The 16,666-nt window shown below is 36.2% G+C and overlaps 3 protein-coding genes across 3 annotated transcripts; 1 reads left to right on the plus strand and 2 right to left on the minus strand.

Annotated features, from left to right (window-relative positions):
* The first annotated feature begins 2,955 nt into the window (after positions 1-2,955).
* Positions 2,956-5,403, plus strand: LOC112519622 (DNA ligase 1-like). Its single transcript, XM_025127833.1, has 2 exons — positions 2,956-3,304; positions 4,220-5,403. The coding sequence occupies exons 1-2, from the start codon at positions 3,238-3,240 to the stop codon at positions 5,260-5,262; spliced, it is 1,110 nt and encodes a 369-aa protein (XP_024983601.1). The 5' UTR covers positions 2,956-3,237; the 3' UTR covers positions 5,263-5,403.
* A 32-nt stretch (positions 5,404-5,435) lies between these two features.
* Positions 5,436-9,787, minus strand: LOC112519623 (beta-glucosidase BoGH3B-like). The gene is made up of 9 exons (XM_025127834.1): positions 9,549-9,787; positions 9,266-9,470; positions 8,859-8,949; positions 8,622-8,767; positions 7,572-7,815; positions 7,373-7,477; positions 7,116-7,298; positions 6,806-7,007; positions 5,436-6,008 (listed from the first exon to the last, which is right to left on the minus strand). The coding sequence occupies exons 1-9, from the start codon at positions 9,775-9,777 to the stop codon at positions 5,521-5,523; spliced, it is 1,893 nt and encodes a 630-aa protein (XP_024983602.1). The 5' UTR covers positions 9,778-9,787; the 3' UTR covers positions 5,436-5,520.
* A 3,427-nt stretch (positions 9,788-13,214) lies between these two features.
* LOC112519620 (protein QUIRKY) lies at positions 13,215-16,350 on the minus strand. The gene has a single exon (XM_025127832.1). The coding sequence runs from the start codon at positions 16,348-16,350 to the stop codon at positions 13,321-13,323; it is 3,030 nt and encodes a 1,009-aa protein (XP_024983600.1). The 3' UTR covers positions 13,215-13,320.
* Between the last annotated feature and the right edge of the window lie 316 nt (positions 16,351-16,666).

Consider the following 16,666-nt stretch of genomic DNA (forward strand, 5'->3'; position numbering starts at 1 on the left):
TTTAATAGAATTCAAATGTGTTAAATACGTTAACGACATATTTTCGTTTAAATGAATGTTAATTATATAATTTAGATGTAAAATTCGTAATGATGGTGAATAAATATGTGAAATTATATAAAATTTTTTATAAATTCAACAATACAATTTCATAACGAGTAAAATAGACAATTTAAACAAATTCAGACATTTATCAGTTTACAAAAACAAACAGTCTTATTCATTCAGATTTCAAACGTCAACACCACCTTTTATATCAGCACCTCTTAAAACACAAACGTCAACTTAATCTTACGTTAAGTTTCAAACTTTTTCAAATTCTCTAGTTGAAACAACATGGGCGCGTAAGTCACGTATAAGTTGTGGGCATGTTCTTCCATGGAATGCTTCTTTAGTGGGTCCCACCAACACCAATGCCATCTTACCAAATTACATAATTACCCATCATCCTCCAATTGGCTTTATCGCTCACCAAATAATACACCCCCATTATTTCAATTCAAGAAGTCAAAACAAGTAGATTTTTTATTATTATTTTATATTATTTTATAAATAAATAAATAATAATTCAAATTTTAAAAACAAATAATTTAATATTTTATAAATACGTGACAAAATGTATTTGTTTTGTAGATATATAATTAACGTTACCAAGTTTATTTCAGAATAATAGAAATTTTTTATTTCCCCCGCAATTATTTATTTTACTAATTTTATGGGGTTTTTAAAAATCATCAGAAAATGAAGATGCTCGTGTTTTTTTCGTTAGTTTTCTATTAAGTAAAATTGTCTGTATGGACTATTCTCTCTGTATAAATTGAGAAAGTTTTTTCATAATTGTAATGAACATATTTTTTTAGTTAAGAGAGACATGTTTGAAAAAACTGACTTTTTATATAAAGTTTCCCATATAAACTTATTGAATAAGTCACTACCAGACAGTCATGTATAAATGACCGAATAAGTTGTAAGTATCATTAAGCTGCTAACAAACAGACTCTTAAAAATGAACAAAGTCTAGATCCCACCCCCCCTATTGGGATTTCGGTCTTTCAAACCCCATTTTCAGTAAAAATAGCCTAAGGTATTTTGGGTTGATCATGCTTTTTAGTCTGGACTTTTCAAGTTTTTCAAAATTAATCGACTTTTTTGACCAGGTCTTAGAAAAAAGTTTACATGATCAGACTTTAAAACTGGACCTGGGTTTGGGCTAGCGCTAGGCTTTTTCGGGTTGTGGGTGCAGTTCTAGTCAAAGATGGCAATTTGACGTTGGCACTAAAGATGGCCAAAATGGACTAGGCCCAACCTAGACCGACTTAGGACCGAGATCGATAAGGACCGGTTAAGAACCGACGGTGTGAGACAAGTTACAATTTTTATGAAAATTCAAGGTCCGACCTGGCCTGAAACCTATTATAAAAGACGCCAAATTGTATTTAAGAATTAAATAAATAACAAAATCAAGTTATCACGATAGGCCCTAGATTTTATCTAAATCTGTTTTTGTAGTCAGTAGACCTTCAAATATGAAGGTCGGATCAATTTCTCTATCTATGACGGGCAAATTATTTATACTGTTTTACTGTTTGATTGAAGAGAATAAAACGTCAAATTTAGGTTTTTACGGTGCGATTCGAATGCTCTTAATGGGTCCCACCCAACACTAATGTCATCCCACCAAATTACGTGATTACCCATCATCCATTCATCCTCCGATTGCTTATTGCTCACCAAATAATGTCTCCATATTTCAATTTAACACGTCAACAGTAGTAATTTTTTTAATTTTATAAATCAATAAATTACAATTAAAAATTATAAAACAAATAGTTTAATATTTGTAAATATTGGAGTACTTGACAAAATTAGGACACAAAAATACATGATTTTTTTAATCGTTTTTTTTTTCCAAATACTTTTAACCAAAAAGTATCATTTTATAAAAAATAATTTAGAAGTTTGTCAAAAATTCATTAATTTCTTTTAATACTATAATTAATGATAAATAAAGAAGTGTTGTGTGTTTATGTTTAATGTATATTAAATATCATATATAAAATATGATATAATAAAAGCAGTATATAAGTTTTTTAATCCTTTAAAAAATAATTAAGAGAAATAAGAAAAGACAAGATTACCCTTGGACTTAACAGCTTTTTTTGACATCCATTAGAGGGAGACACTTAATGAGTGCAGAAATAAGTTCTAGAGGTATCGAATCTGTATTTATTTTGATTTTGGAACCACTGTAGATAGAAACTGTAAATTATATGGACCAAATCCGTAATTTACTTATTTTTTTAAAAAAATTAAAAAACCTTAATGTAACATGCCTTACTTTTTTACCAGAATCTTTAGATGTAAACGGTTTTGTTCACCATATAGAGAAAATTTATTTTGTCCGACTATCGCTTTTTTACCTTTGACAAGGTTTTAATTTTAAATTTATTTTCATAAAAAAAACCGGCTGTTTACTTAAATGCTTATCTAGTAAACGCTTACCGTTAGGAATCAACACTGTAATTTATTTTATCAGGTATGATTGTAGTACATCAAAATGGTATCATTTTCAACAATTTATTCGGTAAATGCCTTACCCGGTAAGAATCGTCACCCTCACTTACGGAATAAGACTTTTCATCTTTATCATTGTTCTTACGAGTAAGATTTTTGACCTTTGTCATATTCATCCAATGAAAAAGATTACCCAATAAACACTTACCAGGTATATGTTTAATAAACGACCCTAAAATTGAAACAAAGCAATCGAACCTAGAGATGAACAAAGCCTAAAAACTTTTTTAGGTTTAGTTTTCAAGTTCATTTTCCGGTTTAAAAAAAAAAGGCTATTTAAAAATAGAGCTTTTTGGTTGAAAGATCGCTCAATCGGCCTTTTTCACCTTGGACTTTCCTGAATTTTCGCGATTTATTGCTCTTTAAAGATAAGTTCTAACCGGAGCTCGAAAAAAATAGAAGTGATCCAGCTTTCATGGGACTGTCTGCATTTCTAGTGAAGGTTGATTTGAGTCATTTGACTTTGGAACCAAAAGAGAGTTCCTTAGGTACGAAGTATTCATAGCCCCTTTCCTGACTCCGAAGCAATAACTTTAGATACAAACAAGAAATCCTTTCGTTAGCGCGTTACATCATCGATTTTCCATTCCCAATTAAACCCCGCGTTGATTCCGTATCTGTTTCGATGGAACAGTTGTTCATATAAATGGCTATAAATAAGATATGATGCATACATCCTCAGTAAGATTCATAAAGACGGTGGAAACCCCAACAAAGATTGATTATCGAGGTAAGTTTGTATAAGCGTCTTCTTTTTTGGGAATTCTTCAGCTGGGTTCCTTTTTTATTTTTGTTTATATGATTGATTCTTGATGTTGGTTGTTACTTGTTTCTTCGGTGATCATGTGATTTCGGTTTTCTTATGTATATTTTCCAATCTTTTATTTCATCGCCAACTGTTTGATAATATGCCTGCCATGTGGGTTACTTTACTTTCCGCATGTTGCTTGCTTCAATTCAATTTGGGTGGGAAACCTTAGTTCGTTTCAAATTCGAACTTGGTACGATTTTGTTCTTTTCCAAGTTGGGTAGCATCTATTCCATTCGAAACTCTTTGTTATGAAGTTCTAGCTAACCAAATTCTCTCAGAAAGTTGTAATTTTTATCAGCTTTGAAGTTGAAAAGTAAGAGATCAACAAGATTCTTAAAATCTATATGGAATATAACATCTCAAACAACTTTGAGAGAAAAAAAACTTGAATCTGTTTGACATGCTCAACATTCAAAGTCAAAGTGTAGCTCAAGCTCAGTGAACCCCAGTTTCTAATTTTGTTATGGTCTTAATTTTCGAAAGTGGATCGGCAACACATTATTGGAAATGGTTCTCATCTTTTGGAACTGTCCCTATAAGGGATTCTAGAATGAGCACTTAGATTGTTCATAATATTTATAGCATGATATGTGGACTGGAAATCAAGTTTGAAATCCTTCAATGTGTAATGGAGTTTTAAATGCTTGTTGAGACCAACAACTATACCATAAAACTTGGTGAAGCAGTAGTAATCATTCCATTGTGAAGTCATTTCTGGTAAATTTGGTGATCTTGATGCTTTTGATTACAATTGTTTGATATATAGTCTATTGCATATGCTGTTTCACCTGTTTATCTTATTGGCTTTGAAACCATCCACATTTCTCTCTGCAGATAACTTGGATATAAGGTTTAAGTTCGAGATGGATCAGACATCTGAGCATGTTGTCAAGGAAGAGCTTCATTTGAAAACTGAGTGCAAGATGAAGGGGACGAATGAAGGAAAAGGAGAGAAGGTCGCGGAAGTGGTAGATTTGAAGATTAAATCGGTTGAGAAAGAGAAGCCAAAACATAAGGAAGATAATGATGACCAATGCAAGGAGAAAGATAAAAAGATATCTAATGGATCAGATAATGAGGGTGAAGCGAAGAAGAAGAAGAATGTTGATGAGGATGAAGGAAAGAAAAAGGAGGATGTGAAAGACAAGGAGGTAGGCAAGCACGATGAGAACACAGAGTCTGAGGGAAAGGGAAAGAAGAAAAAAGAGAAGGAAGACAAAGAGAAAAAGGAGTCGGAGGAGCAAGATAAGAATGCTGACGTGAAAGATAAAAAGAAGAAAGACAAGAAGAAGGATGGTGCTGCTGCACAGTCAGAGGAAGGGGAAAAAGAGCCAGAAAAGAAGAAGAAAGATAAATGTGCCAAATCTGATGATATAAAGCAGGAGGGGGAGGATAAGAAGAAAAAAGAAAAGAAGAAGAAAGAAAAGGAAGACGATGAAGAAGGAACCCCGAAGAAAGACAAGAAAGAGAAGAAGGAAAAGGAAAAGAAAGTTAAGGATAAAGTGGTAGAAGAAGATGATGAGAATGACAAAGATAAGAAGAAAGATGAGGCTGATGGTAAAAAATGTGATGCTGATGTTGCATCAAGGGAGATTGAAAGAGATGAAAATGCTACAGAAGTAAAGGGGGGGAAAATTGGTAAGAAGGAAACAAAGGCAGTCAAGGACAAGAAAGATAAGGGAGATAAAAAGAAACCCGATGCAAAATACAAGGATCTTGACAAGCTAAAACTTAAACTAGACAAGATGAACACTAAAATTGAAGCTCTACTAGAGAAAAAAGTAGAAATAATGAGGCTGATAAAGGAAAAGGAGGACAGCCATGGAGTTGTTAAGGAGCCCACAGAGACCAATGCAGCTGCAACAGAAGTAGCATAGAGCTTCTTAGTTTACAAGTTTGTTCACCTTTTCCATTTTCTCCCTTTATGTTTTCTGTTTATGGATGGTACGAAATATGCATGTTGCAATGTATATAAGCTTATCATCGTGATAAATAAAATCGTCACCCTTAAAATATCATTAGTAGATGAACTGATACACAACTTTGCTTACCCTTGAAATAATCAAAATCTCATCACTCTAACAAGATTTTCATGTTCAATTAAAACCGAATTATGGAAAAGAATAAGATTACATTTATATAGTTTTGGTGGGTGCTGTAGTCAGTCCAAACCCAAATGGGTATAATGGGTCATAGTGTGCATCTCCAACATTCATTGGTAGCTGGTCAACGGACTTGAACCAAGTACGAGCAAGCTTTCCTGTGAAACCATAGTCACCAAAGAGAACATCTGTGACACCTTGGCCTTCTGTTCCTGGAAGCCAAGCAGCCACAAGGGCATCTATTGTGTCAACAAATGGCTGCACCACCACTGGCCGACCTGTGATTAAGACCACCACACATTTTACTGAGCTGCATACATCTTTGATAGTGCTTAGGCCTGGCTCTGGAATTGTTAGATTTGAGTTATCTCCAAAAGTCTCCGCATATGGGGGTTCTCCTACCACCACTATAGCATAGTCGAATGTGTTTGATTTGAGAAAATCTTTGTTGGGATTCTCGTTGTAGACTACTTGAGTGTTTGGATCAACAGTACTTTCCACAGCAGAGAGGATGGTAGTACCTGTAGAATCAGAGGTTTAGTTCAAGTATAAGAGGGAGTTGATATGTTCGCATTCACAAAAGGTGTGCATGTAGGGCTTACCAAGGGCTTGTTTGTTAGCAGCTTAATGATCTCAATGGGACTCGCAACATATTTGGTCAGCTATACATGATTGTTTACTAGGGGATTAATCATATAGAAAGTGACTTATTCAGTATATGCTTTTAAGGGAGCTTTATTCAGAAAGCCAAGTTTTTTCCATACTTGCCCCTCCCAATTAAAAAACATGCCCCTTCAATCTATGAAAATACCCTTTCAAACAAAAACCTTCCAGATCAGACAAATTAATCTGCACAGACAGCCATATCCGTGCATGACTTAATGCAAAACCAATTAAACATCCCCTAAGCTGCATCAACACACTTTCTGGACCAGTTGTCTTGTACTCATAGGAGACAACTATTCATGGATGAAAATGCATGATATTCATGAATATTTATGTATATTCATCATAAATAGTTGGTTCTCATGATTGTCAAAATTTTATGATTCCTAAATTAACTTTCCTTGTACTCGTATATCTTTCCACATTTGAGAACCAACTATTCGTGATGAACAGAATATTCATGATGAATTATATTTCTTGAACTTTCATCTATATTCATCATAAATAGTTGGTTTTCACAATTATCAAAATATTCATGGTTCCTAAATGAATCTTTCTTGTACTCATATATCTCTCTTCCATATTTTCCCTCTTTAACTTTAAATTAATGATTTTAACAGTTTTGTACTTTAGGTGATTTTAACATCCATACCAGCAGTGACGTTGCCTGAAAGTCCTTGCCACTCAATTGTCCACCCGCCACATTGATAGCCAATATTGTTAGCATGGGATCCTGCAACTAGTATCTTTGATGTCTTCTTAGGAAGTGGTAGTAATGGCTGCATTGAAGGTTTACCATTCTTCAGTAACACAAGTGTTTTCCTCACTGCTTCCCTGGCTAGATCTCTGTGTTCCTGTTGTCATTGGAGTTTATAAGGTAAATCAAGACTGCCATCTTGTTCACACCATGAATAAGATGTTCTCAATCATAGTCAAACCCAAAACAATTTTGACTTAGCTACCTGACATCCCAAGTACTTGGCCATGCTGTAATCAGCCAATGGGGTTTCAAACAGACCCATTGTAAACTTCACCCTTAGAATCCGCTCAACTGCATCATCAACTCGGCTCATGGGTATAAACTTATGTTCTACCAGGTGTGTCAAACCATCGATAAACTCTGTGTATTTTAATGGGACCATGAACTGCAGTATACCATCAATAATACAGTTATTAGGAATATTATAAGCAGGAATAATAAATGATACGAGAAACAAACCATGTCAATGCCAGCATTCATTCCAGCTAGTATGGAGAAGGTGTAATTAGCATGTGCAGGAGTGGTGATCCTGTCAATACCCTGCCAATCTGATATCACAAATCCCTGACGTAAAAACAGTTCAAAATTCATCTTAGTTGTTCAGTTCTGTCAATTTTCTGCAAGAAAGGTGTAAATTCAACTGGGTGAGTGAATATACTTTGAAATTGAGCTTGTTCTTGAGGTAGTCAGCAACAAGATTACGGTTAGCATGCATTTTAACCCCATTCCAGCTAGAGTAGGAGGTCATAATAGTAGCCACACCCTTAATGATTGAATCATTGTATGCTGGCATATGTATGCTGTAGAATCTTTTACTGTCTATTATTGTGTTGCCTTCATTTGTGCCTAGGTGAGTTCCTCCATCTCCCACATAGTGCTTAGCACAGGCTGCAACCTTTTGTCTGTGAAAACATAAGTGCAATAAATCTCATGGCCCAAATACATATTTCCTAGTAACTAATTGTGTACCCCTGCGATGTAGCGGGATGCAAGATTTTATTGTAAACAGGTAATGGAAAATCAATGCTTATTAGAAAGGAAAATCTGAAAGTTTGAATAAAATATAGAAGTGGTGGTTGAACATGTCTTGCTAATTTGAAGGCCCAATAAACCCCAAACAAGGGAAAACTGAAGAACCCCCTGGGAACCATTCTTATGCACATGTACATACAAGTAATTAAAGTTGTTATTTGGTTTTTATGCACGTGTGCATTTTATGCACATGTGTATACTGGACAAATTGCTTACATATTACTTGTATGCATATGTACCTACCATCTAGATGAATGGTTACCAGAATGTTCTTCAGTTTTTCATTTTCTTGTGGTTTTTCTCTGAATCTGACCCTATATATATTAGTGTCAAATTAAAGAGTTTGTAGATTTCACATGAATGTAAGAAGGGTTTAAATTTAAATATTGGAAAGATACAGGTATCTGTTAGATTAGATCTTCTGATTTTTAATTTCTAGTAAGTGGAACCCACGATCCATGCCAAATAAGATCTAAACCAAACACAAATAGACAACCTGCCTACACTAGAAGTCAAAACTATCCATTAAAACAAGTTTAGTTAGATCTCTTTAATGAAGAACAATAAAAAACCAATAATCATGTCAGCAACCCCTTATCGTATGTTATTTTATCTAAAATCAAATGGAAACCGATAACCCGATTCAAGAATATGATAAACATATGTTATTACTTACTGCCCTTGGACGAAAGGAGCACCCTTTTCCGAACCAGAAGGGATTTCTCCTTGTAAACCTGGTATGATCTCAGTCATTTGTCTAACGATTTTGGGATCTTCACTGTAGCTTTCAAAACAACGACCCCATCTGGGATCTCTACATACCTGTTTAAGTGGAAGTCATAATGAATATAGAGATTAAATTAACAGCAATTTTGGCAGTAGTAAATAGTAATGCATGAATTTATCTACTTACTGCAATACAAGGTGCAAAAGCATATTGTATGCCGGTGGCTCTAACTTCAAGTGCTGTAGCAGCCCCAATCTTCTTTACTAGAACAGGATCCCTATTCGCATGTGCATATAGATACAATCAATCGCCAATCTGACCGATTTAGGATGGAGTTTTCTATTGATATATGATGGGGAAGTTCAAATGAGAAACATTAATATTTTGAGAACCCATGAACCAACTATTTCATGTATTATTCATGATAAATAACCCTAAATATTCATGAATATCAGCATTTTCACTATTCCTGGAATCATGCATTTTCATCGTGAACAAATAAAAAAATGAATAGTTGGTTTTCAGGTTCTCAAAATATTTATGGTTCTCATTTAAACCTGCCACGATATAAGATAAGATTTACATGTTCTTGCCTGGTAACTCCAAGACCAACATTATGAGGAAAGATTGTAGCTTTATAAACATTATTATGGCCATGGACAGCATCAATCCCATAAATCAACGGTATCCCTAAACGTGTTGATAACGAACCCTTTTGGAAATCATTAACCATATCAACCCATGTCTCAGGAGTTGCCTCTTTAGATGGAACACTTCCTCCTCCACTCAACACACTCCCTGAAATCACAAGAAGTGATATTTGATCATAGAAATGAAACCTGTATTATAATTCAGGTTTTTGAATGATTTGTATACCTATCAGATACTTCTTTATAACCTCATTGGATGCAACTGATCTTTCGATTTGAGTCATTTGGCCAATCTTTTCCTCAAGTGTCATCCTCTTCATTAAGTCATTTATTCGAGCACCTAGCGGTTGTTTCGGATCTTTGTATGGCATATACTCTGCTTCAGCCATTGAAGCCCAGCACCACATGACCATCATCAAGAAAACCCAAAATTTCCTCATATTCTTGGCTCCCATGAGAGTAAGTTTTGCAGCAATGGAGCTCCAATGAGAACACTTCTACAATTATAGGAAAACAGAATGTCAATCAGGTCAAAGCAGACAAAAGAGTTGGTGCGTATCCAAGATTCATAATTATTTTGTTAGAAAAATATAAATAACACCCAAAGACATTTTTAGCATTTTGTTCACATGATTTATCAATAAAGTTCAAAACTTTGAATTTTGAGGTGGGTTCTAGATGACTGAATTGTTATAGAATATATATATATATATATATATGGGCAAGTTCAAACAAGAAGTTAAACATTTTGCGACAAGGCGAGAAGTTTCAATATCATACATGATTACACGCATTATACACAAACTTAAGCATTTTGCAAGTGTAATCATATATGATATTGGGACTTCTCGCAAAATGTTTAATTTCTATATATATATATTTACACACACACACACAAACAGAATGGTCAAAAAGTTGCAGGCAGAAAATTTATGAGATTAACTATAGAAACCAAGAAACAGAGGAAATCTCGTGGGGTGGCTCTGGTTCCAGCTCTGGTTCCTAAATGGATGCAGCCCTTGTATTTTAAGGGTCCAAGGGCTCCACTATCATTCTAGCCTGGTGCACCAAGGCTCAAGGGTTCAGAAACTGTTTCGGTGGCTCGAGCTTTTGACAAAATGCAAGATTCAAACTAGATTTGAGCTCATAGTTTAGCTACCAGATTAACAATGGAGTTTTTTTTTCTGGCAGATAAATGTTCAAATTTGCAGAGAAACTTGAAAAATACTTGCAGGGATTCAGAGAGAGAAGGATGGATATTTGTAGGAGATTTCTTTCATTACAATTTGCAGGTATTCTATGATTGAAAACGTGAACAAATTCTGTTTTTTTTTATTAACCTGGATATCCAACCCGCTATGCGAGCCGACTAATCCCATAGCGACACCTGCTTTGCAGATAGTCCGGAGTCACCGCATTTGAACCTCCGTGGCCACAAGGGGATTTTTATTCCTCCTTGGATTTGAACCTGAGACCTTCAAGTACTTTTGACTTTTAAAGCCAAACTCAAACCAATCAGACAACATCCGTGTGGTTTGCGAACAAATTTTGTTGAAAGCATGCTTTCAACAACTAGTAATAAATGAGCATCTTTTTACCTGTAATCGTATCATCTTTTTATTATAAATTATTTATAGAAGATTTTGAGAGCTTATTTATATTAAAAAATAATTGAGATATTTATTAAATCAGATATTTATTAGACTAGATGAATGATTGAGTTTATAAATAAAATCAGATATATATATATATATATATATATATATAATATAATAATAAAATAATTTATTTTTGTCAAAATTGAGAAACGTGTTAACCATAACGACAAACTTGATTGGTTGGCATATGTTCCATAACTTCAGTTCACTTTTTACTCTTTCGAGGTATTTTTATTTTTCTTGTTTTATTTTAATTAATTTATAATCTTCGTGAAAAAATATTTTTTTTATTAATCTGGATATCCAATTCGTTATACGAGCCGACTAATTCCAGGACGATCATATGTTTTGCAGATAGCACAAAGTCACCGTATTTGAACCTCCGTAACTACAAGAGGATTTTATTCCTCCTTAAATTTGAACTTAAGACCTTCTGGTATTTTTGATCTTTTGAGCCAAACTCAAACCAATATTTGTAAAGATATTTAATTTATATAAACAGGTAAATTTTAAAAAACCCTGCTAACCAATTGGTTAAAAATATAATAATTTATATTTATTCAAAAACAAAAATAAAATCAACAAATATATTTATACCAAAATATTACTATCAAATTTGAAACTACATACTGATTATGGGGTGATACAGGAACATACCCAATTTTTTTTCTCCAAATAGTGGCACCATTTGACTATAAGAAAAAAATATAGAAAAAGTTTTCAAACGGTGGGACCATTTGACTAAAAAATGACATTAACATGATTCGAACTTGGGTCCGGGATGAAATAAAAGCCTTGCAAACTACTTTACCAAATAAAACTTGTTCTCATTGTAGTTTCAAAATACATACGGTGACACAAAACAAATTAATACGGATGCATATTTCACAAACCTAATTTTTTTTACTTTTCAACGGAAGAATAATACGGTGGCACGTGCCACCGTGTGCACCACTATAGGTCCGCCCTAAGGTGATATACTTGCAAATATAGGTATGATTGACAGTCACAACGTGAGAGTTATAATTCTTTTCGACTCGACTGCTTATGGGCACTATTATTTTAAGCCAACTGCTTATTAAACTGTTATGTATATTATTTTTCTCTCACATGATACTCGGTTACTGATTATAAACCAATTTTTTCCCCAATTTTTATATGAACAACGGTGTCATGTAAATTTGATCCAATTGCTTGATTCTCAATCGAGTAAATTACCTATTTAGTCCTTATGGTTTATTATAATTTGCTATTTTGGCTTCTATGTTTTTAAAATTACAATTTTTTATTTACAATATGTTGTTATTTTCGTCTTTATAATTTATAATTCATTTTTATTTTTATCTATGTGGTTTACAATAATTTAATTTTTTAACCCCTCACACTTAAACAGAGGTTTTAAACTTAGAGACGAAAATAATGAATTATAAACAGATAAAAAGTCAAAAATCTTAATTTTAAAACAATAGGGACAAAAATCGTAGTTTTTGACAAACAATAGGGGTGAAAATGTAATTCACTCCTCGATTATATATTTTTCAGTCAAGTTCAAGATACGACGATGTAATGATTTGAAATCATATATGATGTAATTTTTTTATCATTTAATTAAAACTAAAATAGTAGCGAGAAACATCTCGATTTTAATGTTCTATTTTATTATTTGTCTTTGTCGATGTTATAATACGATTGTATATCTTTTTAAGAAAGCAATAATAATTTTATTTTTGAATAAAATATAAATTTAAAGATATTATAAAAAATTAAAAAAATATATATCAATGTTAATATCAAATCAACTATTTAAAAGTTCCCATTTTTTATGTAATTTTCTTTAATTTTTTTATTACAATTTAGTTTAAGTTTAATAACGAAATAATATATTTTTGGTTTAATAATATAATATTTTATAAAGATAATAATTAAGTATTCTGTTAGATTATCTTAATTATATATTAGATTTTTTATTTTTAAAATGAGATGTTTATCGCGTATTTGATTATGTTTATCTGTAGTTAGCTACACGAATTCAGATATGGAGCTTTAGTAAGTTGTACTTACACAGAATCGACTTACAGTCTTGAGTTTTAAGTAATATGCATTATTAAACAATACTTTACGCATAAAAAATAGTTTTTAAGAGTTTTTGTCAAATGTTTTATAATATAGTATAGACAGTATATTGATCTTAATTTAATTTAAAAATATAACGTAAAAACTCGATTGCATTTGGTACAAACACTAATAATTATATAACTTTTATAAGTTATATCGAACACAATACATATCTCACTCATTTACACGAACAAATGCTGTTTTGTTCGGTTGAAATGATTGAATCTAAAGCACCCGATCTGACAACGATGGCAGTCTTCGGAAAAAGTTCAATGCCGGGGACGGCATCCTATCTCTAAAGATCGGATGCCGCATATAATAAAATCCGAATGTCATTGCCACCATCTTTGATGGTACGAGGTACAATATGATTGCCACTAACAGACATAACCCCACAAAGATCACCGTGGCATGTGGGTCCCGCCACGTCACCAACGCCTGCGCCCGTTCGCCTTGTGTCGCGATATCTCCCAACACGCTTTGCACTCGTGCACCGAGCATACGTAGCTTGTCGTATCTTGCTCGCACCGTTTCGTTCGATCTCGTACATGGCACCGTATCGAACTCCTCGTCGAGCTCATTACCGTCGATCGTCTCGGCTAAGGAGAGCTTCGGATCGAAGTGCGGTGGAGCGGACCGAGACCGGAAACGGTAGTTCCACACCCCGACTACGAACACGTAAAACGCCAGCGTGGGGATGATTAGGTCCGGGAACCACACTAGCATCACGAGGAGTACGTGAACCAACACCGTAGCCGTTGGATTCTTCCATGACCGGGTGTCGTTGAACCATTTCACCATGTCGATGACCCCGGATAACACGTTGATTATCCGTAACCAATTGGCGCGCACTTTCCTCATGCTAAATGTGTGCGTATCCGCATCTAGCATGTAGGTCACCACTTCACGACGAAGAGGTGGTTCGGACCGTGCCAAATGAGCCGCGATGACCTTAACCGCGGTCGTTCTAAGAACCTCTTGTTGCACCACACCGATTGGCTTTATATGGTGCATTATCGGCAACAAAGGTTGTGCGTATACGTTCAAAAAATCGAGCCGTGGTGCCATACGCACAAATCGCACGGCCACCTCCAGTTCACCCATTTTCTTGAGACCGGCACCGTTCAATAACATTAGCGGATACACGTTGTTGTATACCTTTCCCATCTCTAAATTCGATATACGTATACGCACTTTTCCCATACGGAAATCCAACCTCGTGGACTCTTTCTGGCCGTCAGATCCAAACGCTTCCCAGCTATCGAAAACTCCAATTGTTAAAACCGTGGATGGATCATAAACTCTCCATGTGTATTGCTCGTTCCATTTTGGATCTAGGTTATCAGATATTGCTCGTGTCCGAACCCATTTGTTACCGTACTTTGCCACGGCATAAGCGTCTGTCGATCCCTTGCCGTTGATCGATTTCATCGGTAGCAAATTCTTGCATCCGATGATCCCTAACTCAACCGTGCCGATCGGGGGTTTCCAAAGTTGTTTTGCGGTGGGTCGATAATCACTGCAAACGTGTGCGGCTTCGTCCATCACATGGTATCCGCCATCGAAAAATACTTTGAGTTGGACCCGACCCCGATAAACGCGCTTTTCTTTGTTTGGATCTTCGAAGGTTAACCATCTCGAGACCACCACTCTATCGTCTACGCGACGCTCGATCGAAGCTAAAGGTATGCTGGCAACTCCAACAACAGTGGATTCTTTGGGCCCCCGTTGTTCGACTAGAAACAACAACAAAGGTTGGTCGGTGAACGGCTCAGCCACTACAAACATCAAGTCTTCGTTCCAAGACGAAGATCCGTTACGAGTGACGATGGATTTTGTCTTTTGTACTTGAAACCCGAATTGGGCTTTGATCTGGAACGATGATGAGAGGGAAACGTCCTGAGCTTCGATGATCACCGCACGTAGATACCATAACTTCGGAGACTGGTAAATTTTGGATCGGGATCCAGGGTTACCCGCCGTGTCGGTTTTCCATGCTTCTGGAAACGACTCATCAGCCTGGGTCCCGACCCATGTGGCCAACATGAGATCTCCTTTGTGAGCTCCACCTCCTTCTAGCCTGTACCATTGTGGGGCCAACGGGCTATCAGGTGGGTCTCGCAATGGGATCTCCGTGGCATCGAAGCATATCCCACCTAGGAAGTTATGCCCTGCCACATCCGACATCGAGCTCGAGACAAGTGGGTCCCACACAGAAACTTCGAGAATCGCCGTCGAGTCGTGTGAGTCCCGTCGGAAAGCAAATGTCTGGTCCCACTCAAAGTACATGGTTTTTCGAGCGGGTTTCGAGATGACCTGGCAACCGGAAACCACGATCTTAGTCACCGGGTTGCCGGGGGTGGGTAATGACCGAGCTTTAACTACCCGAACAAAAAGATAATGCATTTTCTCCACGAGATCGAATGATGACCGTTCGATCGGAAACCGATCAGACACATCCGTCGTGAAGCTGCTAATCGATGAAGCTCGAGGAATCGGCTGTGGACCGACCGGAATCTCGCCACCGAGTCTGATCTCCGGCATCGATCTTGATGTCATTAACTGACCATAATCAAATCGCTCTTGCTTCACTGGAGTACTTGATTGTACTGGTTCAAGACCTTCATCTGAAACTTCACCATCTTGACCGGAAGCTTCCAACGGCGGTGCCACCTCCGGCTCCGGCGCCGGTTCTTCATTCGGTTTATCTTTCTTCGTTAAAGGTGGAGCTTCTGACGTTGCTTCTTCCTTGGCTTTGGGCTGGTTATCAGGTACTTCCTCCGGCGACTTTGGCTCAGCCTTCACCTCCTCAGACGGTGGAGGAGACGGCGGCGCCGGATTCGGAGCAACTTCATCAACAAAGTAGATTTTTAATCCAATCTCGCCTTGAATCCAACTAAACAAATGCTTCTTCTCCAAAGGATAATAAATCAAAGCCTCCTCCCCTTTCTTCACAAACTGGCGTGAATTCAGCCGGACTCTGCCGAGAAAATTATTTCTGGTCGTCGGACCAAGATTCCGATCATGATTAACATCAACTTCAAGCATGTCCCCGAACACATCCGACGGTTTTCCGACGTTAAACTCCAGAGTCTCATTCCAAACCGGGTTCAAATCCCTAGCCACGATCCGGGTCTTCCGCCGCTGGCCGTAGAAATCAACAATCACGTAGGGACTCGACGTTCCATGGCCATCTTTGGGGACAAGATTCCGGGCGTCAACTACTTCTACGATTAGCTTCCGAACGGCCGCCATTGATGAAGGTTTGAAGAAACAGAGCGATCTTTTGTAAAATGGCGGATTAAAATCACATTTTGGGTGGAAAAATTACAGAATTCCGATGTGGGTTTTGGTTAAAGAGATCGAGATCGAGATCAGGAGTGATAGTGGAGTTCTTGTGTGGAAGACGATAAGAAAAAGGCGGTGGTTACCTTCATGTGGAAGCACAATTTCATGCAATCTTTACTTCTTTTTTGTTATTAATGGAGGGAAATCATCATCTTTTTGCTTTTTCAAATCTCCAGCTTTACTGCTTTTTGTTTCTTAATCGCAACACACATCTCTACTGTAT

The sequence above is a fragment of the Cynara cardunculus genome (genome assembly GCF_001531365.2).
Source record: "Cynara cardunculus var. scolymus isolate 2C chromosome LG 10, CcrdV1, whole genome shotgun sequence".
NCBI lineage: Eukaryota > Viridiplantae > Streptophyta > Magnoliopsida > Asterales > Asteraceae > Cynara > Cynara cardunculus.

Bases quoted from the DNA above. Each gene is read 5' to 3' on its own strand.
- LOC112519622 (XM_025127833.1), top strand. From the start codon at position 3,238: ATGATGCATACATCCTCAGTAAGATTCATAAAGACGGTGGAAACCCCA. The intron at 3,305-4,219 runs GTAAGTTTGTAT...TTCTCTCTGCAG, and splicing joins AACAAAGATTGATTATCGAG to ATAACTTGGATATAAGGTTT.
- LOC112519623 (XM_025127834.1), bottom strand. From the start codon at position 9,777: ATGGGAGCCAAGAATATGAGGAAATTTTGGGTTTTCTTGATGATGGTC. The intron at 7,008-7,115 runs GTAGCTAAGTCA...CAATGACAACAG, and splicing joins CCAAGTACTTGGGATGTCAG to GAACACAGAGATCTAGCCAG. The intron at 6,009-6,805 runs GTATGGATGTTA...CTGATTCTACAG, and splicing joins TTCAGGCAACGTCACTGCTG to GTACTACCATCCTCTCTGCT.
- LOC112519620 (XM_025127832.1), bottom strand. From the start codon at position 16,350: ATGGCGGCCGTTCGGAAGCTAATCGTAGAAGTAGTTGACGCCCGGAAT.